The 26,907-nt window shown below is 37.6% G+C and overlaps 1 protein-coding gene across 3 annotated transcripts in view; it reads right to left on the bottom strand.

Moving 5' to 3' along the window:
* Positions 1–20,819, bottom strand: part of Coq6 (ubiquinone biosynthesis protein COQ6, mitochondrial) — a 143,468-nt gene extending 122,649 nt beyond the window's left edge. For 2 of the 3 annotated variants that reach the window (XM_090375597.1, XM_090375598.1), the window contains exon 1: positions 20,188–20,807. In XM_090375597.1, coding sequence (XP_090231723.1) covers positions 20,188–20,470 — 283 coding nt within the window. In that variant the 5' untranslated portion in view covers positions 20,471–20,807. Of the gene's footprint in view, positions 1–20,187 lie in introns of all 3 variants that reach the window. The other variant, XM_090375600.1, reaches the window with a different exon arrangement.
* Between the last annotated feature and the right edge of the window lie 6,088 nt (positions 20,820–26,907).

The following is a 26,907-nucleotide window of genomic DNA, read 5'->3' on the forward strand; positions in this document are numbered from 1 at the left end:
ACTGGATGCAGGGAATAACTTTGATATCATATATTTGGATCTTAGAAAGGCTTTTGATACTGTTGCACATGGAAGACTGCTGCACAAATTGGAGCAGTGCGGCATTTGAGGCAAATTGCTGCTATGGATAAAGGGATGGTTGAGTGGGAGAAGACAGAGTGGTAATCAATGGACACTGCTCTTCGTGGACTAATGTTGTTAGTGCAGTCCATCAGGGTTCAGTGTTGGGTCCATTGTTGTTTTCTGTATGTATAAATGATACAGATGATGGTATATCAGGCTTAATGTCCAAGTTTGCAGATGATATGAAGGTTGGCAGGGTTGTTAAGGACACTAATGACAGTATGCTGCTGCAACAGGATCTACAAAAGTTGAGCAGGTGGGCTAAGAGGTGTAGAATGAAGTTTAACATTGACAAATGTAAAGTACTACATATGGGAAGCAGTAACCCCAGAGTAACGTATCAAATCTGTGGTACTACACTGACAGTGGTAGAGAATGAAAAGGACCTGGGGGTAATTGTGCAGGCAGATATGAAGTTTTCTGAGCAGTGCAGATGGGCTGCAAGGGTAGCTCATGGTGTCTTGTCAATGATATACAGGAATTTTTCTAGGAGGGATAAGGAGGTGATTATTCCCCTGTATAAGGCAATGGTCAGGCCACACCTTGAGTACTGTATACAGGTCTGGAGGCCTCATTTCAAGAAGGATGTAGAGCTGCTGGAACGAGTACAGAGGACAACAAGACTAGTGAATGGAACAAAGGGTTGCTCTTACGAAGAAAGGCTTAAATTTTGCAAATTTGTCTGTGTCTGGAGACTAGGCACCTGCGAGGTGATCTGATTGAGGTGTATAAAGCTTTGAATGGTTTGAGCATGCTCAATGCTGATGGGATTCTTCCTCTTCTCAGAATAATCGCCTGAGAGGGCATAAATTCAAATTGAGGAAAGACAGTTGTAGGATAGATGTGCAGAAGTTTGCCTTTAGCCAGCGGGTAGTTGATTGGTGGAACAGACTTCCTTCTTTTGTTGTGGAAGTTGATAGCCTAAATAAATATAAGGCTGAGCTGGACAGGTATTTGGAATGAACGGAGGGGTGAAATGGGTAAGTTTTTTTTTTTGGCTGATACAGCATAAGTTTGCTTTCTTGCATCGTATGCCTCTACTAATGCTAAATTTAATTTAACTGTAAGGCCTAATTGTTAGGTTGCATAAATTATAACAATATTGTTACAACAGAATATACAGGGAGTTTCAATTAAAATACACCACAGTCTATCTGGCTTATTTTTAGGCGAGATAGACCTTGGTGCTGAAATTTTGAATTTGATGTTTAAATTGGACTAAGTATTATCATTTAAAATTTACAATTTCTAAATATAAATTTTGCCTATTCCACTGTTTTTTTTTCTCAATGGGATAGTTGTTCCCCATCCTTGGTTTAGTCTGAAAACATCACTGGTATACTTCTGAAACAAACGTAAACCTCTTGCAAATGATGACAAAACAAATAACATCCAAAAAAAAAATTTCTAAAATAATGTTTAGAAATTTATAGAAGTTTAAGAAAAAAAAAAAAAAAAAACAAATGTGCAATAATAAATTCATTATCAGGAAGTTAAAAAAAGGGAGGGATAAATAAAACAGAACTGGATATTTTGGTGCTTAATCTTGCAATTTTGGCCATTTGTTATCAAAGATCAGTTATAAGTAACTTCAATGACATCGTATGGCTGCTGCTATTATTTCCACATATGGTAACAATGAAACTAAATATAACAGCAGCAAATTCAAATAATTTAAATCTTATAACAAAACAACAGATACACAACACAATTTACAGCACTCAACATTGTTTGTAAGACTGTAGGCAGCAGTTTCAAAAAACAGCCAATATGTTCTTTAAATGTTATACATAAACTCAATGTGCCCTTCCTCAACCACAACATAAGCTTGTAACTTACATATTAAATTAGAATGAACACGTATTAGAATAACACTCTTAATTTCAGTGCATGCATTATATATTCTCTTTTACAGATTGTCTGAATTATCAGTGGGAGTTTCATACACTTTTGTTTTAATCAAACACCAAAAGAAAAAATCTAAGAGGGTGAAAATGGGAGAATGTGGTGGCCAAGACACATCACCCCATACCCTATACACTGGTATATGCATTGTACCCACTGTTGTACTATTATAATTTTGTGGAGTGGAGCACCATCATGCTGAAACCAATATTGTCGTTGGGAATTGATGTTTACAGAACTTTTTAAACAGTCAAATCCATAATTTGTATGTCGGTGCATCATGAAGAAATCCAAGCCAAAAACTTCATCCCCCCATTGCCAGATCATCTCACCTGATGGTGAGTATTTCTTGTAACAGTATAGATTTTGATGGATAGGGTCCACTAGCAGGAATTGCCCCTGTTAGTGATGCCATCTTGGATGAAAGGGCCCCTCATTACTCCACAGTATACTGCTAAGGAAAGCGGGTTTTTCTAGTTTAGTTAACAGAAAATTACAAAACTCCAAGCATTTTATCATCACCTTCAATCAAACCTTTTTGTAAAAACAAATGACAGGGACATTATTTCATTTGTTCCTTCTCCTCCAAATCTGCATGCACTTGATCCCACATGGAAGAAGCTGAACACTGCGCTAGTTGAATGCAACGTGAAGAACACCACATCTTTGTGAAGATTTTCCAAATTCTGTACACATTTGTTTCCTTTTCTATGCATTGTGCTTTTAGTTAGAATAAAGCTATTTATAACATGCATAATTGTGGTATGTAATATCTGCTGCCTCTGAAAATAAACCTGTTGCTGCAAGTTTACTGCTAGAATTATGTATGCATACCACAATTATGCGTATATATCTCTAGCAATCAGTCACATTCTCCATACAGTAATAGTTCGCATAAATAATTTTTGGAAACATGCTTTCACATGATTTTACAAATGTGCATGTGAATAAACACCAAGAAGTTGTACTTCTAATGAATTTCTAATACTTCTAATGAATTAACTATATGATATAACTTTCAGGCTTATGCTGTACTCCAGTGTGTATTCTGGATTTTACTAGCCAATTGAAGGATCAATTCATGTCCATATTTGCATAAAATTCGGTACTGCAAGATATAGAATTTCCAGTGGACTGACGAAAATGTAGCAATTCACAGGACACTAAAACTGACAACCCCACATTTAAATCAGATGGTGGTGGTTCTTTATTTTATACTGTGGTTTACACTTGCTTTAGAAACTATATAATTTAAATTATTACTTGAGCTGCCATTCTTTCCTAAAAGCAAGGTAGAATGCTATAAATTATTTGTGTGGCATGTATCTGATCCAACGTAACCTAACATAGTTTAACTTAACATACAAGAGAAAAATTTAACAATTATGCTTTTAGATGAAAGTTTTACTCTTGTACACCAACTGGACAAAGATTATTCAGAGTTCAGTATATGTTTGCTAATAGAGGCTACCCACCACCAGCTGACAAAAATACAGTAAATATGCTACAAAACAACAGTCTTGGCAGCGTCTCAGTTTTTAAACTTATAGTGGATTTACCTTTTTTTTTCCCTACACAATTTACACAGATAACAGTATTTGTCTCCAAGTTTGAGCATAAACTTGCACCTCAAATTCAAAAATTTGGCTCTTAGTCTTCAGCAAGAGATAAAAATCTCTCTCTGTGATCGAAACCTAACACCACAGAAAAATGAACAAATTTTATCTGATTATAGTATTTTTATTCAAAATCAATTTACATAATATCTAATTACATGAGATCATCAAAGAACACATCACTAGTGTACTGTAAATTTGGAGGTTTGCTAAGACTCACAAATGATTTTTAATGTGAAGTGCTACTCAAACCACTGAAATCAGAAGTCTATAAAACTGCAATAATTGATAGTTTTTAATAATCCAATATTAATATTAAGGTCGATTCAATTATATAATTTCAGGATTTTATCATAAATAATTGACATCAATAAAATTGAACATTCCTGTTTTAATAATATTAAAGAAACAACCAAACACTTATGTTTTACAATAAGCCAGGCACAATATGAAATGTGGTCTTTTCTGCAATCATCATAAGTCTGGTCACCAAACTCTTGATTAACTGATGTTTTAATAAATGATTTTTAGACAAGAATAGCTTTTATTTATTTATTACAGTATAATAAGATTATATTCCGAGGTTATGATCATCAGATTATATTCAAAATTGTGATAAATTAACTGCTCTAGCTATTTCCCCAGTGTCACATGACTTTACTGTGTTATGAAGCATACCAATTCTCAGTCCAGCTCCCTTCAAAAAGATTTTAGAGATGGAAGTTCCTGACTAAGTCATCTAATTCTTGTTATTAGAAGATTGGAATTTGCTGGATCCCAGCTGCATGGTATCTATTGGAAAATGCATCTCAATTTTTTACTTTTTTGTGCAGTTGCTGATTCTTTGTACCACTGCTCAGATGTGAATGCCTTCTTTGAAATAAATTGACATTGATTACAAACTATCAAAGTGACATCTGTTCACTCTCAACGAGAAGCCTAAAGGCTGTTTTGTTTCATACTTGGAATAAATTCCATTGATTTCAGTAGTTTATTTAGGTCATATCAGAAAGACTGAAAATGTGTGATATCTGTTGGAGAGGATCAACTATAAAAGTTATAATTGGAATTTCAAGATGCTAGGATTTCTTGTTGGGTTACACAGTGGTTATACTATACATGGTGTCCCCCAGGGGTCCGTGTTGGGCCCATTGTTGTTTTCTGTATTTATCAATGATATTGATGAAGGTATATTAAGCTTAATGTCCAAGTTTGCAGATGATATGAAGGTTGGTAGGGTTGTTAACGACAGTAAGGACAATATGCTACTGCAACAGGACCTGGAAAAGTTGAGCAGATGAACTGAGAGGTGGCAACTGAAGTTTAACATTGATAAATGCAAATTGCTGCATATGGGTAGCAGTAACCCCAGAGTAACATACCAACTGTAAACTACTACACTCAAGGTAGTGAAGAATGAAAAAGACCTGGGGGTAATTGTGCAGTCAGATATGAAGTTTTTTGAGAAGTGTAGACAGGCTGCAAGAGTGGCTAATGGGGTCTTGTCAATGATATATAGGAATTTTGCTATCAAGGATAAAGAGGTGATTATCCCCTTGTATAAGACAATGGTCAGGCCACACCTTGAGTAATGCATACAGGTCTGGAGGCCTCATTTTTGGAAAGATGTAGAGCTGCTGGAACAAGTACAGAGAGGGGCAAGATTAGTGAGTGGAACAAAGGGCTGCTGTTACCAAGAAAGATTTGAGTTCTGCAAATTGCAGTGGCTGGAGACTTGGCACAACTGCAAGGTGATCTGATTGAGGTGTATAAGACCTTGAATGATTTGAGCAAGCTCAATGCTAATGGGATTCTTCCTCTTTCTCAGATTCCACATCTGAGTGGGCATAAATTAAAATGGAGGTAAGACTGTTGTAGAATAGGTGTGCGGAAATTTGCCTTTAGCCAGCAGGTGGTCGATTGCTGGAACATACTTCCATCTTTTGTTGTAGAAGTTGACAGCTTAAATAAATTCAAGGCTGAACTAGACAAACTTTTGGAGTGAATGGATGGGTGGAATGGGAAGGTTTTTTTTGGCTGATGCTACATAAACTTGCTTTCTCGCATCATATGCCTCTACTAATGCTAATATCTTTGCTTACTCTATCTATGAGAGCAGGGCAAAATCATTTCTATTATAGGCCAGCATTATAATAGGAGTGATGGTCTGTCAGACAAGATCAAAGCTGGGGAAACAGAATGGCATTAATAATGCTCTGTTCCAGAGGTTCCCATTGTGAGGTGATCACCCCTATAGGTTCACGTCTTTGTGAAGCACCTTTTCAATGAACATCCCACTAATTGGTATGAAGGACAAACCATTTCACTAATCCAGGTATGAAGCACAAACCATTTCACTAATCCAGGTATGAAGCACAAACCATTTCACTAATCCAGGTATGAAGCACAAACCATTTCACTAATCCAAGTATGAAGCTTATTTTATTTCAATTTTTGACATTAAATGTATTCAAAAGATAAACTGCAGCCATTATCAATCTACTGCAGGATGGAAGCCTCAACAATTCATGTTGAGGAAAATGGACCATAATCTACCATGCTGGTCCAGTGTGGATTTTTTTTGGTAGTTGTTGGCGCATTGGCTTCTGTGGCTATAATGCACCTCCCAAGGTTTTTGCAGTACTTTGATCCAAGCCCGAGGCGGGATTCGAACCCGCGACCTTTGGGTTGCCAGGCAGGCAGGCACTTTACCCACCCGGCTAGCCCGGTTGGCCCAGTGTGGATTGGCAGATCAACCATATTTAGCAATCAGGGGGCTTGAACCCCAGTCTACTCAAAGAGTAGACTGTGCTATTGCACTCCCACTCCTGACCACTCAGCTACGGAGGCTTAAATGTATTAAGTATATGTTAATTTATAAAAGTATATATACTCATAGATAAAATTATATCAAATCTGTTTATTTGCACTTATTCTGGAAGATGTAGGGGTGCCATGAAATTTTTAAAATATTAATATTTTGTGAGGGTACACACGATACAAGAACGTGGGAACCTCTGCTCTGATACAAGTATACAAGGCCTTGATACTCTCACTTCATATTAAACCAGAGCTAGTGAAGGAACTGTCAAAGCTTTGGATACTTATAGTGGCATCTTCCAGCATATAAGTTTAATGTTCCCAAAATTGCCTGGAGTGAGAGTGGCTTATTAACTGGGATCATAAGGTAGACAGATTCTGGCATCTAAAGAATCAGAAGGCAAAATAACTGTTGTTGAAAAAAAAATGTCTGACAGAAATTTAAGTTTGTAGTTCATGGGTTTCTAAGTAACAAGATGGGAACTCCAGAGAGCTGGTTGAAGATGTAATTAAAAGGCCAAATGATGGAAGGAAGCGGCCTTTTTTTCTAACATCAGTCAAAAAAAAATCCAAATATTCATACTATACCCATTCCCACAAGATAACCATCCAATTCTGCTTTAAACCCTGCCAGCCTTACTACCTTTAACATTTTTTGGAGAAAACTAAATCAAATTTTAACAACCTGCTATCCATAAATGAATTTCATAGAATGGAGTCTGTTATTTCCTGAAATTTTATATTTGTGCACCCTACTTACAAGGGAGAACAGGCTTTTCTCATTCATTTCACTCAACCTCTTTCACTGTCTTATAAATCTCAATCTGATTTCTCTTTAGATGTCTAGTTGTCAATCCAAACTTTGCAATCCATATCTTCTAAGCTGTTCTTCATATGTACATTAATTTTCACTCATCATTGATGACTACTGTTTAAAAGTTGGGTTTTTTTTTTTTCCAGTGCAACCATTGTTTTGTAACAAGGTACAATGACATCCTTTTCCCTACTAATAAAGGTCCTATAAATCACAGGCAAGATATGCCTTCCAAGCTGCCTGTTTATATTGCATGGAAAATTTCATGCATGACTGAATCATAACCCTCAAGACTTTTTTGTTTTGAATGACTTATAGTTCTTTGACCCCTAGTTTTGACTCCTTTGACTCCAGGATTTCTGCTCCCCAAATAGCCTTAAAGTTTGGTTGCCATTTTTTGAACCATATATGCAACTGATCAAAGTCTGATGTCATCCAGTAGTTAGCATGCACAACTATAAGTAAGGAGATTGGGGGATATAAGCCCATACAATGCTACAAAAAATCCATAATCTGATGACTTTAGTGCTAAAAATCTGGCTGCCATTAATAATTCAATATATATTCAGTCATGAATTTGTAAGCTCTTCTGGCTTTGGCTGTCTAGAAAATAAATGGAAATGGTTATGAAGCAACGTAGTAGTAGTAGTGGCATGTGATGCAAGAAAGCAAGCGTATGAGCTTATGCAGCATCAGCCAAAAAAAAAAAAAAAAAAAAAAAAATTACAAAACAATCCCCTATAAATATTTGTCCAGTTCCTCCTTAAATTTATTTAACCTATCAACTTCCACGACAGATGGAAGTTTGTTCCAGCAATTAACCACCCGCTGGCTAAAGGCAAATTTCCGCACATCTATTCTACATCAGTCCTTCCTCAATTTCAATTTATACCCCCTTAGATTCGTAATCTGAACAAGTGGAAGAATCCCATCAGAATTCAGCGTGCTCAACCCATTCAAGGCCCTGTACACCTCAATCAGATCACCTCGCAGGTGCCTGGTCACCAGCTGCTGCAATTTGCAGAACTTAAGCCTCTTCTGGTAAGAGGATCCCTTCATTCCCCTCACCAAATCTTGTTGCCCTTCTCTGTACACGCTCAAGCAAATCTACACCTTCCTAAAATGAGTCCTCCAAACCTGCACGCAGTACTCAAGGCGGGGCCTGACCATTGCTTTATTCAGAGGGACAATCACCTCCTTTTCCTTGCTAACAAAATTCCTGTTTATCATTGACAACATCCCATGATCAACATCCTATCCTGCCCTGGCAGCCTGTCTGCATTGCTCAGAAAACTTCATATCTGACTGCACAATTACTTACTCCCAGGTCTTTTTCATTTTCTACCTCCTTAAGTGTAGTACCACAGAGTTGGTACGTTTCTCTGGGGTCACTTCTACCCATATGCAGTACTTTGCATTTTTCAATGTTAAACTTCAGTTGCCACTTCTCAGCCCATCTGCCCAAATTTTCTAGATCCTGTTGCAGTAACACACTGATATTACTGTCACATAAACAGCCCTGCCAACCTTTGTATCATCTGCAAACTTCGATACTAAGCTTGATATACCTTCAACAATATCATTGATAAATATACAAAACAACGGTGGACCCAACACCGAACCCTGTGGGACTCCACTAATAACATTAGTCCACGAAGAGCAGCACCCATTGATTACCACCCTCTGTTTTCTCCCACTCAACCATCCTTTCATCCATTGTAGCAACTTACCCTTAATACCATTCTGCTCCAATTTGTACAGTAGTCTTCCATGCACAACAGTGTCAAAAGATTTCCTGAAATCCAAGTATATGATATCAAATTTATTTTTTGCATCCAGTTCCTTTGTAACCACATCATAATACCAATCAAATTTGTCAGACAAGACTTTCCCTTAACAAACCCATGCTATGTCTGAATTATTGCTGCAGTCTTGTCTAGATGATCCTGCAATGCATCTTTAACCAGTGACTCCATTATTTTACCCGGAACAGAAGTTAAACTAACTGGTCTGTAATTACTCGTGTCACCCTTCGATCCCCCTTTGTGAAATGGGAACACATTTGCACATCTCCAGTCCGTGGGGACCTCCCCTGAGTCCAAGGATGCTCTCATAATTATGGCTAAGGGTTTGCTTACTTACTTTGCCGCCTCCTTTAATATAACTGGATAGATCCCATCCACCCCAGGTGCCTTTCTTATATTTAACTTCAACAATTTCTCCCCCACTTTGTTCTCAGTTATTACAAAATTATTAAGCACCCTGTTACAATTTGATAACCTTCTGGCATTTTTAATCCTTAATAACTCCTCAGGTGTGAATGTAGATGCAAAATACTCATTCAGTTTGTTTGCTATCTGAGCAGGATCATCAACAGCCAAACCATCAATATCAAGTGGACCAATCAGATTCATCCCCTTCCTTTTAGAGTTTATATACTATAAAGAATTTAGGGCGTAAGCCTCAAGCTATGGAAAAGTCTAGACTATGTATAAGTATAGTGCTAAAGCATCAATAATATATAGCCAAATCTGAATGAACAGAATATTAGCAAAGCGGCATCGTTTTAAGTTATATCTCATATTGTGAATACCTTCACAACGAGTTGCCATGATATTGCACTACTTTGAATAAGTAATGCTTCACCTGAGGAGAAGAGTAATGTTACTTATTCTCAGATGGATACCACCACCCATGGTCTTCCTTTGATAAAGGGATTTGTTTGCCTTCTGCAAGTTACATCTTGATAATAAACATGGTACATTTAAATGCAGGTTTGATTTTATTAATTTCTAGAAAAACTGGACGATGAAAAAACTATTGTTGTGTTGTTACTTGGCAAGAAATGATGATAAAACTGAAAAGGTTTAAAAAATTGTTACACAGGCTCACATCTGGTGAGTATGGGCTTGGCACACCCAGGGTCCTGAGCTGGATATCATCTTTCTTCTCTTTCTTGGTGATTCCCTTCTAATTCTTGTTTTCTTTCTCTTTCTCTCTCTCTCTTAGGGTAATTCAGAAATTTTTTTTTTTTTTAGCTGGTGCAGCATAAGCCTTAGGCTTCCTTGCACCATATGCTAATAATAATATAGCTCCCCTAGTAAAAGCTGTTCGGAGTGGACAGGAAACACCGGCAGCCTGTTTTTGGTTATATAGATTCTGAACAGCAATTTATTTCTATTATTTTTTTATCACATTAAATGAAAATAGAACACGAATGATACAAGCAACTTTCAATCAAAGGGCACTTTGAGGCTTCTGTATAGGTATGAGCAAATCATTCCAATAAAACTTTAGAAGACCTGTGGCATGACTTCCAAGCAGGATTTGGAAAAGGTTTCACACAAATGGATATTTCTGAACTGAAGTGGGAAAGCAAGTTATTACTAAACGGATCAGTAAAATACAAACAAAGAACTTTGAGAGCAAGGAGGGTAAGGCACTCCATTAATCAATTGTGAAGTCACCTTTTACAAAAAAAAATGAAATGCACTGCAAACTTAAAGATCAGTAATACTAACAGATCTGAAAACAAATTAGTAAAGATATAAAGTTGTATTTCAAGGCATCAGTGGACATACTGTTAAGATATAGTATTAGTATCAGCAAATAATTCAAAGAAGCAAGCTTATAAAGAATCAGGAAAAAAATAAAAAAAAACTTTGACATCACCAATCCATCCTTTCTAGTTCTTCCTTGAATTTATTCAAATTATCCACTTCCACAACAACCGATAGAATTTTGTTCCAACTATCAACCACCTCCTGGTTAAAGGCAAACTACTGCACATCTATCTTGCAACCATATATCATTCGTGTTGTTCACAATACATGCAAGAACTTTCCTATAATGACTTGCAAGTTGATATTAGTAGTGACAAAAGGCAAGAAAGCAAGGTTATACAACATCAGAAAAAAAAAAAAAAAAAAAACTTCCCATATCTGTCCATCTCCTTCAAACAGTGTAAATTTTTTCTGAATGCAAACTTCTGCATATCTATTCTGTACCATCCTCACACAATTTGAATTTATGTCCCCCCCCCCTTTGGTATGGTTATATGGGAAGAAACTTGTAAGCAAGAGTTTAACATTAGCATACGATGCAAGAAAACAAGATTATACAGCATTAGCCCAAAAAAAGCCACTTCCCATTTCCCCTATCCATTCACTCTAATAGTTTGTCTAGTTCTTCCTTGAATTTACTTAAGTTATCAACTCCCACAACAAAGGTGACGAAGGATGACACAAGTAATTACAGACCTGTTAGCTTAATTTCTGTTCCAGAAAAATAATGGAGTCACTGGTAAAAGAAGTAATGCAGGATCATCTAGACAAGGCCACAATTATACTTCAGACACAGCATGCGTTTGTTAAGAGGAAATATTGTTTGACAAATTTGATTGGATATTACAATGTGGTCACAAAGGAACTAGAGGCAAAAAATAATTTTGATATCATATACTCAATTTCGGGAAAGCTTTTGATACTGTTGCACATAAAAGCCTGCTGTACAAATTAGAACAGTGTGGAATTAAGGTGCTGTTATGGATAAATGGAGAGCCGAGTGGGAGAGGCCAGAATGGTAATCAATGGACATTGCTCTTCATGGACTAATGTTATTAGAGAAGTCCCTCAGGGTTTGATGATGGGCCCCATTGTTATTTTCTGTATTTATCAATGATATTGATGAAGGCATATCAGGCTTAAAGTTTACAGATGATACAAAAATGTTACTGAAACAGGATCTAAAAAAATTTACAGATGATACAAAATGTTACTGAAACAGGATCTAGAAAAATTTACAGATGATACAAAAATGTTACTGAAACAGGATCTAGAAAAATTTACAGATGATACAAAAATGTTACTGAAACAGGATTTTCTGTATTTATCAATGATATTGATGAAGGCATATCAGGCTTAAAGTTTACAGATGATACAAAAATGTTACTGAAACAGGATCTAGAAAAATTTACAGATGATACAAAATGTTACAGAAACAGGATCTAGAAAAATTTACAGATGATACAAAAATGTTACTGAAACAGGATCTAGAAAAATTTACAGATGATACAAAAATGTTACTGAAACAGGATTTTCTGTATTTATCAATGATATTGATGAAGGCATATCAGGTTTAAAGTTTACAGATGATACAAAAATGTTACTGAAACAGGATCTAGAAAAATTTACAGATGATACAAAAATGTTACTGAAACAGGATCTAGAAAAATTTACAGATGATACAAAAATGTTACTGAAACAGGATCTAGAAAAATTTACAGATGATACAAAATGTTACTGAAACAGGATCTAGAAAAATTTACAGATAATACAAAAATGTTATTGAAACAGGATCTAGAAAAGTTAAGCAGATGTGCTGGGAAATGGAAATTGAAGTTTAACATTGATAAATGCAAAGTACTGCATATAGGTAGCTGTATATGGAAGTTTGTTCCAGCAATCAACGACTAACTGGCTAAAGGCAAACTTCCACACATCTGTTCTGCAGCTGTCTTCCTCAACTTCATTTTATGCCCCCTCATGTGTAATCTAAGCACTCAGCTTGCTCAAACCATTCAAAGGCTTAAAAACCCCAATCAGATAATCTCGCACGTGCCTAGTCTCCAGATGCTGCAATTTGCAGCACCTAAGCCTTTCTTGGTAAGAGCACCCCCTTGTTTTCCCCACCAATTTCATTTCCCTTCTCTGTATTCATTCCAGCAGCTTTACTTCCTAAAATGAGGCCTCCAGACCTGTATGCAGTACTCAAGATGTGGCCTGACCAATGCCTTATACAATGATATAATCCCCTCCTTATTCCTGCTAGCAAAATTCTTATATACCACTGACAAAACCCCATGAGCTGTCCTGGCTGCACTGCTCAGAGAATTTCATATTTGACTGCACAATTAAACCAAGGTTTTTTTTCATATCCCACTACTCTGAGTGTAGCACCACACAGTTAATACGTTACTCTAGGGTTACTGCTACCCATATGCAGTACACAGTTTACATTTGTCAATGTTGAACTTCTGTTGCCACTTCTCAGCCCATTTTCCCAACTTATAGTAGTAGTAGTAGTGGCACTTGATGCAAGAAAGCAAGTGTAGGAGCTTATGCAGCATCAGCCAAAAAAAAAAAAAAAAAAATCACACCATACCCTCCAATTGCCTGTCCAGTTCCTCCTTAAATTTATTTAACCTATCAACTTCCACAACGACAGATGGAAGTTTGTTCCAGCAATTAACCACCCGCTGGCTAAAGGCAAATTTCCGCACATCTATTCTACATCTATCCTTTCTTAATTTGAACTTATGTCCCCGTAGGTTCGTATTCTGAACAAGTGGGAGGATCCCATCAGAATTCAGCGTGCTCAACCCATTCAAGGCCTTATAGACCTCAATCAGATCACCGCGCAGGTGCCTAGTCTCCAGCCACTGCAATTTGCAGAACTTAAGCCTCTCTTGGTAAGAGGATCCCTTCATTCCCCTCACCAATCATGTTGCTCTTCTCTGTACACGCTCAAGCAAATCTACATCCTTCCTAAAATGAGGCCTCCAGACCTGTACGCAGTACTCAAGGCGTGGCCTGACCATTGCCTTATACAGAGGGACAATCACCTCCTTTTCCCTGCTAGCAAAATTCCTATATATCATTGACAAAACCCCATGACCTGCCCTAGCAGCCTGTCTACATTGCTCAGAAAACTTCATATCTGACTGCACAATTACTCCCAGGTCTTTTTCATTTTCTACCACCTTAAGTGTAGTACCACACAGTTGGTACGTTTCTCTGGGGTTACCTCTACCCATATGCAATACTTTGCATTTGTCAAGGTTAAACTTCAGTTGCCACTTCTTAGCCCATCTGCCCAAATTATCTAGATCCTGTTGCAGTAGCACACTGCCATTACTGTCATTAACAACCCTGCCAACCTTCGTGTCATCTGCAAACTTCGACATTAAGCCTGATATACCTTCATCAATATCATTGATAAATATACAAAACAACAGTGGACCCAACACCGAACCCTGTGGGACTCCACTAATAACATTAGTCCACGAAGAGCAGCACCCATTGATTACCACCCTCTGTCTTCTCCCACTTAACCATCCTTTTATCCATTGTAGCAACTTACCCTTAATACCAGTCTGCTCCAATTTGTACAGTAGTCTTCCATGCGCAACAGTGTCAAAAGCTTTCCTGAAATCCAAGTATATGATATCAAAATTATTTTTTGCATCCAGTTCCTTTGTGACCACATCATAATAACCAATCAAATTTGTCAGACAAGACTTTCCCTTAACAAACCCATGCTGTGTCTGAATTATTGCTGCAGTCTTGTCTAGATGATCCTGCAATGCATCTTTAACCAGTGACTCCATTATTTTACCCGGAACAGAAGTTAAACTAACTGGTCTGTAATTATTCGTGTCACCCTTCGAACCTCCTTTGTGAATTGGGGATACATTTGCACATCTCCAGTCCGTGGGAACCTCCCCTGAATCCAAGGATGCTCTCATAATTATGGCTAAGGGTTTGCTTAGTTGCTTTGCCGCCTCCTTTAATATAACTGGATAGATCCCATCCGCCCCAGGTGCCTTTCTTATGTTTAACTTCAACAATTTCTCCTCCACTTTGCTCTCAGTTATTACAAAATCATTAAGCACACTGCTACAATTTGATAACCTTCTTCCATTTTCAAACTGTAATGATTCCTCATGTGTGAATGTAGATGCAAAATACTCATTCAGTTTGTTTGCTATCTGAGCAGGATCATCAACAGTCGAACCATCGATGTCAAGTGGACCAATCATATTCAGCCCCTTCCTTTTAGAGTTTATATAAGTAAAGAAATCCTTGCTGTTTTTCTTAGCATCTTTTGCCAAAGATTTCTCATAATCCGCCTTTGCCTGCCGAACCTCCTTTGTGACCTGATTACAGACTAGCTTATATCTGCTACAGGCTTCTGCGTCGCCTGATAATTTATATGCATCCCATGCATTTTTCTTCTCTGTCACGAGTCTCATTAGTTCATTTGATAACCATTTAGGCCTAAACCTTGAACAATATTTCTTCATCGGTATGAAAAGTCTAGTAGCTTCCACGATTAATTCCTTGAATGCTTCCCACTTAGAATTTACTGTTTGTAACATCGTCAGTCGATCCCACTGTGCAGAATTTAAAAACTGTCTGAAACCACTGTACTCCCCTTTACGGAAGCAAAAACCCTTTCCTTTACCCCTGACGGTAGTTACCTCTTTGAGTAAATCCCACTTCAGCACACTGTGATCACTGCCACCTAGTGGTTCCTTTATCTGCAAATTCTTAATACACGAATGATCACTGCTGATAACCAGATCAAGAGTATTACTTTCTCTGGTTGCCTCTCGAACATGCTGCTGCAGAAAACAATCATCCAATAAATCCACAAAAGTCTGACTAGTGTGTGAGTGACCAACCCACAAGTTCCAGTCAATATCTGGGAAGTTAAAATCCCCCATTATAAGACATTCTGATTTACTGGCCCACTCTATTTCTCTGTACAATTGTTCATTGTACTCATTCGAGTCATTAGGCCTATAACACACTCCTACTCTTATTTTTGCTTTTGCAGTGCTTATGTCACACCAAACTGACTCAACAGTGCACTGTCCATCTATATCAACTGGATGCACTTCTTTTGATTTTATGTTTTTCTTAATTAACAGCATAACACCTCCTCCCTTTCTGTCCTGTCTATCCTTTCTGTACACATTGTACTCCCCAAATTCCAGTTCTGCATTCCTTATATCTTTGTGACACCACGTCTCTGCTATCCCAACAATATCCGCCTTTGATGTCTTGACCAACACTTCAAATTCATCAAATTTATTTACTATACTTCTAGCATTGGTATACATGCAAGCATACATGCTCCTATGCCTATTCCTTGTTACCCTAACACATCCCATATACCCAACTATTCCAGGATGACTGCCATCCGTCCCTGAAACCCCCAACACCCCTCGCTCCAGGTCGCTTCTTATTCTAATAGAAGTTGTGCAAGAATCACCTTCACCTCTGCCTGCGGTTACTGTTAAACTATTAGTCTTTGTATCCCCCCAAGCTAGCAGTTTTCCGACCCACCTAACACTGCCTCGATAGCATCAGCAAATATTCTTGCACCCTTTCTATTTAAGTGTATCCCATCCCTGTAGAAGCAATCTCTCCTGTTAACAAGTACAGTCCAGGCTGAAAAAAATTCTACCCCTTGAGCCTTGCACAATCTTTCCAGGGCCGAATTGATCGACAAGGCTCTCATCATATACTCCCTCCTATCGTGTCTGGGCAGAATTGCAGACACTTTTAAATTCAACCCTAATTCTCGGCTTTTTTTCAACAGTGACCTGTACTTGTTGAGTAATTCTGCCGGTCTCCTACTCTTAATATCATTAGTGCCAACGTGTACAACTATATCACCTTTTGTGCCCTTGAAAGATGATATCCGCTCTACAACGTCATCAACCTTTGCCCCTGGCAGACATACCCTGGTCCTGTTCCACCAGGACCAGGGTATGTCTACATTGTTGCAATAGCATACTATTTTTACTGTCATTAACATCCCTGCCAACCTTTGTATCACCTGCAAACTTGGAATTAAGCCTGATATACCCTCATCAATATCACTAATAAGTATAGAAAACAACAATGGGCCCAACACTGAACTTTGGAGGAATTCATTAATAACATTAGTTCTTGAAGAGCAGTGTCCATTGATTACAACTCTGTCTTCTCCCACTCAACCATCTCTTTATCCATAGCAACAACTTGCCCTTAATTTCACATGGTTCCAATTTGTAAAGCAGTCTTGTGTGTAACAGTATAAGATATCAAAATTAATTTTTGCTTCCAGTTCCTTTGTGATCACACCGTGGTATCAAATCAAATTCGTCACGAGAAGTATAACTGCAGTCTTGTCTGGACCAGTTTAACAGTTGTTTTTTAACCAGTGACTCCAATATTCTTGTATATCATTGTCCTTTCTCAGCTCATCTGTATCCATCACCAACTCCTGGAACAGGAGTTAAACTAATAAGTCTGTAATTACTCATGTCACCCTTTGTGAATTGGGGATTGTTGAATCCAAGGATGCTCTCATAATTATGGCTAAGGGTTTGCTTAGTCATAGTTATGACAGCATCCATTGCAGTAGCATACTTTGCACCTCCCTTAATATAATTGGATAGATCCCATCCACTCAAAGTGCCTTTCTTATGTTTAACTTCAACAATTTCTTTTCCACTTTCCTCTTGCTTTTTACAAAATTATTTAGCTCCCTGTTAGATTTTAATAAACTTCTGGCCTCCACTTCCTCAAAGAATTCCTCATGTATCGATGTAGAGGCAAAATATTCATTCAGTTTTTCAGCAACCTGAGCAGGATCATCAACTGTTGAGCCATCAACATCAAAGATCCTGCTCACGTTGAGCCTGTTTATTATGAAAACAAAATGCAGTATAGTTATTTTCAGTGATAAGTGCACAATTTAAAAGAATTCAACGAAGATGTTAATTTCTGCACTAAACCAATCCCACACAATTATGGAAAGATCAAGCATAATCCAGTATATGCCATGATTTTGGCCAAGCAGTTAACTACCAAGTCAACCAACACAGTTGTTTTCCAATGCTTCTCAAGAGGTTATTCCCCTAACTGGTAATCCTTAATGACACTCCTGCACATTACATTTTTATTTAAACAATATTTTGATGAGATGTTTCCATAGAGATGGATATATTTGGATCCACAACATATTCAAGCTATGCTGAATCTATGTTAAACTTTGGTGCAATCTATCAACCTATGATAACACACCGAGGATTAATTAAAGAGTAACACAGCCAAATAGCAAAATACAATAATGGCACAGTTTAAACACGCCATTAAGAGTTTTGCTATGATTACTCTATTTATATAAGAGAGAAGCCATATTGCACATAGTAACAATCTGTGCATACAAATGACGAGCCACGAATCAGTGGCAAACTACTATAAAAGGTCCACCATGTGGGGGGAGAAGGGGGGGAAGGGTCTGATGTTTGGTTTGGTATGTCAGTAAATAGTGCCAGGGAGTTTATATTTAACAAGAGGTACTCATTCTTCATGGTTGCACTATATTCTAGAATTTGAACTTTGATAATATATTAAAGTTTAATACATAATTTGCTTCATGGTTCAATAAAGAATACTACCTGTTACTATTAACTAAAATAAAAGAAAATAGTTTATATATTTCCTTGCAATTTAAGTTATAATTATTAACAGTACAATCCTTTTATGCAAGTATAACTTCAGAATTATTTCTACCCGTATAACTTGTCATTATTAATCGTCAAACTCATCATGCTATTGTAAGTTAATCTACACAGAGGCACAGATTAACTTTCAATAGCCTAATGAGTTTGATGGTTTTAAACTTTTGCCATTGAAGGGATGTTCAATATGCTGTCTATAAAATATGCTCGATATATAAAGGATTGTAGTTTTATCACACTCCCATAAATGTCTATACTGTATATTATTTGTCCAGCTGAATACAGTGAAGCAGAGAAGAGATTTTAAGTAGCTGACACAAAGGAAAACATGGATGTCATGAAATGCAAGCATTGGGCCATCAAATTTTTGAAAAAACAAGGGAATGAATCAAAGTTGTTATATAGTGACACTGCCCTTTCTGAATACTAGATAAAATTTTGGTCTAAGCAGTTTAAATGAGGTCAAGAATCCATAGAAGATGATCTATGGATTTTTGACTTGGGATAGCCAACAGAAGTAACTACACCAGAAATGTGCAAAAAAAAAAAAAAAATTTAAAAAAAAAATTTTTTTTTAAAAATTGAACACCTAGTTATAGAGGAGAGATGCATTAAAGTGTTTATAACTGCCAGATATAATATTTCTGAGGGATTGGTTGTGACTATCCTCCATGAACTCTTAGCATTCAGCAAGTCTTTCTTGCTGAGTTCTAAGAATGCTCACCTCTTTTGGACGTGCAGGATTCAATTTGTGAAAAAAATTTACACATGCACATGTATAACACACATCCAATAAGGATTACTTTCATGAATTGTAACTGGAGAGGAAACATGGATTAATCACTGGAATCCAGAAAAAAAACAGGAACACACACAATGGAAACACCATGGGTCGCCACTGCCCAAATAATTCAGGACCCAACCTTCTACTAGGAAGATCATGGTCACTTTTTGGGCTAAAAGGAGAAATTATTTTGATAGGCCACATGCTACATAAGAAAACAATCACTGGAGATGCCTATGCTGCTGTTCTCAAAAATTTAGGAGGAGCCATAAAGAAGAGAGAAACAGGAAAATGACATGGTGTTTTGCCACTTAATGAAAATACACAAGTCCCATAACATAATTGCAACTCTAAGGGACTACTGATTATAGGAGTTAAATCACTAGCTGTAGAGTCCAGACACTGGCTATGGTGATTATTTCCTCTTCAGAAATCTGAACAAACACTAGCGTGAGCAAGGATTTTTTAGTGACAATAATCTCAAAGAAACTCTTCATGGCTTTTTCAGAGACCAAAACAAACTTTTTTTCCCCCAAATATTTAGTCTTTATTCTCAATCGAAGTGCACTGAACTGAAGAGGATGGAGGATATATACTGAGATAAAAAAAAAAAAAAACTTTTTTTCTTTATTACCGAGGTAGATAACATTTGAATTATCCTCGTATTTCTATCCTTAGGTGGCATCATCTTTTACGGGCATATTTTAAAGCCCAAAGGGGGGGGGGGGGGGGGCACTCAAAATATACCATAAACAGTGAATTTAAAAAAATAATAAATAAATAAATAAAATATAGTTTCTGCACAACTATTTTGGAGGAAAATTACCTAATGAGCAAGCCATCGCACTCCCTACCATACCCCCTCCAGATATTACAATATCCCATTCTCTTTCACTAATTACACTGTTTGTAGAGCTTTCCGATGTGCTAAACTTTACTGAAGCACCAACACCTATTAGTGGATGCTTATCACCCTTGAAAAAATTTGTAACTGAATGCCAAGTTCTTATTACTTCGCTCTTCCTGGATATTACATGAATTGATTTTACCCCGACTATTTGCAATCTGGGATAAACTGTAAACAATACGCGATACAAAGGTTGCAGCATTTTAAAGATTTTACTTTTTAAATCCTTTAGTATTTGCTGAAGTAGTCAAATAAAATTTATCTCCCTTAAAATGAAAGTACACCAATAATTTTTCTTCCCTTCCTATTCAAGGAAGCTGCGAGTTGGAAAATTTATTTTTCTTGTCTAATGCCATGAACAATAAGCGAACGTGTTCAAAAACGGAGCATCAACATAAAAACACAAATTCACGCACATCGCTAACTCAGATTACTGATGCTCCGCCCAAATTTCTACAGAACACTTCAAATAACTTTTCATAACCTAACACATAACCATAGAGTACTAACATATCCTACTTCTCTGTGCACATAACATCGTTGCCTACAGCACGATTTTTTATTTTATTATTTTTTTTTTTGAGACAGTGTATGCATGCACAACGCCACCTAATGCAAATACGACAAATTTATAATGGCAGTCAAAATGAAACACCGATTTTTGAGCGACAGAAATTCATTGAAATTTTCTGCAGTTTAAAATGATAAAATCGATACCTCGTTATAATTATAATCTTCCATACAGGCCCGTTTTGCAGAAGTTCTGCGTAAATTCAACTTTTCAGGTGGAGATAGACGGAAGTCTAGGTGCCACCGTAGATATGCTAATAATAATAATAATAATAATAATAATAATAATAATAATTATTATTATTATTATCTGCACTTGTGTTTGTCAATTTTGAGGGAGCATTTGATACCGTTTGGTATCAAAGCGTTCTTGCCTCACTTAGAGATTCAAGTTGTTCTCAGCTATTGCATCAGATTATTAGGAATTATTTGATGAGGAGGAAAGTAATAGTTAAATCTCAACATTTAAGGTATGAAAGAGATATTAATAGTGGTTGCCCACAGGGTTCTGTTTTAGATTCCATTTTGTGGAACCTTGTTTTAAACCAGTGGTTGAGTAGATCCACAGCTCACTGCTACAAGGTGGCTTATGCAGATGATTTGGCTTTATGCGTGACTGGAAAGTAAAGGGCAGTTTTGGAAAGTAAGTTAGATGTGATTATCCCGGATAAAGTGGGATGAATTAAACAAATTAAAGATCTCTTCTCATAAAACAGTTATGATGTTATTAAAAGGAAAGCTGGATTACACTTAGGAAGGTTCCTTATGAGTTTTCATAGTGTGAGGGCTGCATCAGACGTTTCTGTGTTGCATCTGATGCAGCTGCCTGCATCAGATGTTTCTGTGTTGAGGGCTATCAGAACACTATATTCTTTCTTCACATGCTGGATTGCCTTGTAGCTTTTCCTGAATAAATGAAGCTTTGGCAGCCAAATTTCCTTCTGCATTTTTTACAGGTAGGTAGTTTGCAATTCTTTCTTTATATAGGTTGCATGGCCTCCGTTTTTTCACTCCATTAAGTCACATTATATAGAATTTAAAAACTGCTTGAGACTACTGCAGTCACTTTTACAAAAGAAAAAAACCCTTCCCTTTACTCCTGATGGTAGTTACATCTTTAAGTAAATCCCAAATCAGTACACTGTGATCACTGCCACCTAGTGCTTCTTTTATCTGCAAATTCTTAATGCATGAATAATCACCGCTGATAATCAAATCAAGAGTATTACCCCACTGGTTGCTTCTCGCACATGCTGCTGTGGAAACAGTCATCCAGTAAATCCACAAGTCTTGCTAGCATGCGAATGACCAATCTACAACTTCGGGTCAATATCTGGAATAATTTGATTTTATTTGTCATTTGTGTACACATTGTACTCCCCAAATTCAAATTTTGAATTCCTTATATCTATGTGGTGCCACTCTCTGAGTCCTGAGCTGCATATCATCATTCTTCTCTTTCTTGGTGATTTCCTTTTATTTCTCTCTCTCTCTCTCTCTCTCTCTCTCTCTCTCTCTCTCTCTCTCTCTCTCTCTCTCTCTCTCTCTCTCTCTCTCTCAGGGGTAACTCAAAAAATATTTTTTTTTTTTTTTTTGGCTGGTGCAGCAAAAGCCTCAGGCTTCCTTGCACCACATGCCTAATATTAATAATCCCAACAATATCTGCCTTTGATGTCTTGACTAGCACTTCAAATTCATCAAATTTATTTAATATATTCCTAGCAGTGTTGTACCTGCAAGTATATATGCACCTGTTCTTACTCTTAGTTACCCGGACACTGCCCATGTATTTACTTGATCCATGATGACTGCCAGAAGTTCTAGAAATTCCCAACACCTTGTTTTCCAGGCTGCTGCTCATTTCAATAGAAGTAGTGCAATAATCGCTTTCACCTCTGCCTGCAGACATTGTTAATGTTGTATTGGCTACAGAAGCACCGGCAATTTAGATTATGTTGTTCCGTTATGTGCTATGTCTGTGCAAGTGTGTGTGTGTGCAAGCTTTTGCGCGCACGCTTACAGGCCGATTTAATTGTTGTGTGGTTGATTAAAAAACACTTGTAGGGAGCCGTACTCCCTCCAATTGAAGTGGCGTAAATAAAACTCTGATGGAAGAGACCTGCAAATTACTTTAGTCATCAGCTGGGTTTGAACCCCTCTCCAAATGAGTGATAAGTGGGAAAACCACTATATTGTCATGGAGGAGATACCAGGATAAATCCCTTCAACAGTTCCCACAATTCATGTCACACAATGTAAATTTCTCTCTCCATTTAACACAGCCCGTGAAATACCTTATTAATTCTGCCATACTACAATTCTCCCCCCCCCTCCAAAAAAAAAAAAAATATATATATATATATATATATATATATATATATTGTGCTGACCATTACATTTTTCTTTCTTTAAAATTAAATTTCACTAGGTAGTTGTTCCTGACTTGTGAAAAAAGAAAAATCAGAAAGTATTTTACTTACTCCTAGATTTAGTTAACATTTAAAAATTTTATTAACATGAAATATAAACAGGAAACTGTGATTTCCTTCCCTTTTCGATATGGAAGTACCATGCGCACTTCATTTAGGTCTCTAGGTGTCTAGTTCCAGATGTTGCTATTAACCAAACAAAGATCTGGAAACAGGTGCCTGAAGTTGAGCTCTCAAGACTTAATCCTGAGGTGACTAGTTTTTCTTTCCTTAGATATCTTCATTTTACTATTATTATTTTGTTATTTCTGTTGGTCAAGGTCTCTTACTGTCCTACTGTTGTTCAGGATCGCGCATTTCTGAGGTTCCACGTCAGTGTTCTTTGGGAGGCCTATTGCTGCGTGGTTTTTATGGAGGCTCTTTGACACCGTGTTGGTAGTTGACACGGTGATCTGGATAGTCATTACTTTTCCATATGCCACATTTTTTGACTTCCTGTTTTAAGTCTGTGTACATCCTGATCTTTTTTCTTGTAGGTTTTCTTGAGATTTCTGCTGTTGGGCACTGCTCTGTCAATCGGGTAGGTACCCATTTCCTTCTTGTTGATGAGTATTGTGACTGGTCTGTTGTGCGAGATCATCTTATCTGTTATTATGGTATGGTCCCAGTATAGTTTATGAGTAGGGGTCTCTAGTATGGCCTAAGATTCGTACTTGAAATGTGTGCACTTTCCTTGATCAACTGATATTTTTGCGGTAGCTTCTGATGTATTATCCTGGCGACCTGGTCATGTTTGTGATCATCAATCTAGCTCATCACTCCGCATCCCATGGTGCAATGCTAGATTATTTATGGGGCTTTGTAGTTGTTGACATGTGTCATCTCTCACTCCGGAGTCCTTGGTGATGTGTGTTTCTCATAGTTCCTGGTGTTGATTACTTGGTCTTGTATGGTGAGCATAAATCCTTCAGTCTTTGGAAAGAGCCTTCCATTCATAAAGCATGGGTCTGCTTGGGTAGCACAGTGATATAATTAACGTCTTCCCCACACCGGGTGGAAAAGGCCCAGGTTCGAATCCCCTCGATGACGCGAGAAACTTTAATGGGCTTTTTTTCACTCCGTGGCTGAATTAGTCGGTCTCAGGCGTAGATAGCAAAGTTTTTTTTCCCCAGAAACTGGGGGAAAAAAATTTTTCGTCCAGCAAAACAGGCAAATCGACCAGAGACCATACTCAATTTACAGACAAAATACATATATGGGTATGTATTAGAAATAATGGGTGACCATAATATAATAATATAATTCATAAGGCATGCATTGGAAGCCATTTTATCTATGTTGTCTTGATAGAGGTTAATGCTGTGTCGGCCATGAAGTGCCTTGTTCGCCCAGCTTTCTATCTTTGTTTCTTCTGTCTGTGTGAGTGGAGTGGGCTTGTTAAGGTTGAGTGTTACATTCCACTTATCTATCTTTCATATGGCTTGACAGATTGGTGCTGTGTTTTCCTACAGGTTCTTAATTGCCTTCATCTCTTGTTCAATAAGGTCAGTTAATCCCCTTCCTTTTCTTTAGGGGCTATGGTCAGTCTCTTGATGGCCAACTTTAGCTCTTGTTCGTTATTACCTTGATTAATATCATAGTCATCTCCATCTTAGTGTTGGTCCAATCTATGATCCCGATGGAGTATTTTAGTACTCGGACTATGTAAGTGTTTATGTCTGTGACCACATTCCTGCCATTAAGCTTTGATTTTAGTAGGCTTCTCTTCTCTGATGGTATTTCTCACTCTTGATCTCCTTCTGTTCTAACTGGTGGGCCTGTATCATCCCCAGATATTTGTATGTCTCTCCTCTGTCATGGCTTCAAACACTTCATCGATTTTCAGCTTGTAGTTTCGATCCATTGGATCCCCTTGATGTAATTCATTGCTCTTCCATATGTCTAGGGTAAATTGCATCCTGATATCAGTGCTGAACTCTTTGGTTATTGGAGTAGCTGTTAGAATTGATTGTTGGTTGTGGCATAGTTTGGTGTCAACCATGTACATCAGGTGAGAGAATTGTACAGCTTCTTCGTCCCTTCTTTTAAAATATATCCATACTTGCCATTATGAAGCATGGTCCACCACTGTCCACCCTGGAGCATGGTGGACAGTGGGTTGAGTACCAGACAGAACCTTAGTAGGCCCAGGGCATCTCCCTGAAAGATTTCTTTTCTGATGGGGATTTGTTTGGCACTCGACCCATTTTGCCATGATTGCTTCTCGGAAGTGTGTCAGTCTTGAGTTGACTTTGTAGATCTTCAGTGTCTCTATCAGCCAACTATGGGACATGGAGTTAAAGCCCTTGTGGTAGTCAATATAGGCCATGTACAGGTTGTAGTGGTCTTTCTAGGCTTGCTTTATAACTGCAAAATTGACCACTTTGTAACAGTGGTCAATTGCTCCTTCATCCTTTGCTCATCCGTTTACATCCCTTATACTGCTCGGCTGTAATGTTCTGGCTCTGCTAGTGATCTAATATCTAATTAGTTATGCAGCAAGTCAGGATCTTGTACATTGTTGGGAGACAGATGATCGGTCTGCACTTTGCTGGGTTTGCGATGTCTGTTCTTAGCTGTCAGGTAGGTGATTCCTTGAGTCAAGGACTCTGGGATTGTTTCAGGGTGCCTTATTTGGATGAACTGCTCCGCTCCTTGCTTGTATGCAGTTGAACTTCTTGTACCTCCCGAATCTTCCATTTTTAGAGTTGCTAGAAGGAGTACAGTGAGGGGCAGAGAGATTGGTGAGAGTAACAAAGGGGTGCGCTTACGAAGAAAGGCTTAAGTTCTGCAAGTTGCAGCATCTGGATTCTAGGCACCTGCGAGGTTATCTGATCGAGGTGTATAAGGCCTTGAATGGTTTGAGCAGGTTGAATTCTGATGGGATACTTCCGCTTGCTCAGATTACGAACCCCGTGGGGGGCATAGTTTCAAATAAATTGAGGAAAGACAGTTGCAGAATAGATTGCGGAAGTTTGCCTTTAACCAGCAGGTAGTTGATTGCTGGAACAGACTTCCATCTATTGTTGTGGAAGTTGACAGCTTAATTAAATTTAAGGCTGAATTAGACAAACATTTGGAGTACTGGATGGGTGAAATGGGAAGGGTGTTTTTTTTTTTTTTTTTTTTGGCTGATGCTGTATAAGCTTGCTTTCTTGCATCATGTGCCTTAACTAATGCTAACAATAGACTACCCCAGATTAACAATAAATGGTAAACAGATTCCTTTAGTTTTTCAAGTTAAATACCTAAGAATAATTCAGACTATAAAATATTTAAGGGCAAAGTCCTCATGCTACAAGGTTAGTGCAAAAGCATCATTTTAACGTAGCAATCTACCAAAGTAGTTAAATTAATTAATTAAATTAGCATCGTTTTGGTTATATCTCATATTGTGAATGTCTTCACAACGAGTTGCCATGGTATTGTACTACCTCGAATAAGTAACACTTCACCAGTGGAGAAGACTACTGTCACTTATTTTCAACGGATACCACCACCCAGACGGCACCGTTTCAAAGCTTGTTGGCTTCTCCCTAGTGGGTGGGCAGGTACCCTGGTATTGCAATAGTGGCAACCCAGTTATGAAGTATAATTTCAC

This window comes from Mastigoproctus giganteus, chromosome 6 (assembly GCF_048544385.1).
Source record: "Mastigoproctus giganteus isolate SK-2022 chromosome 6, ASM4854438v1, whole genome shotgun sequence".
In the NCBI taxonomy this organism is placed as follows: Eukaryota; Metazoa; Arthropoda; class Arachnida; order Uropygi; family Thelyphonidae; genus Mastigoproctus; species Mastigoproctus giganteus.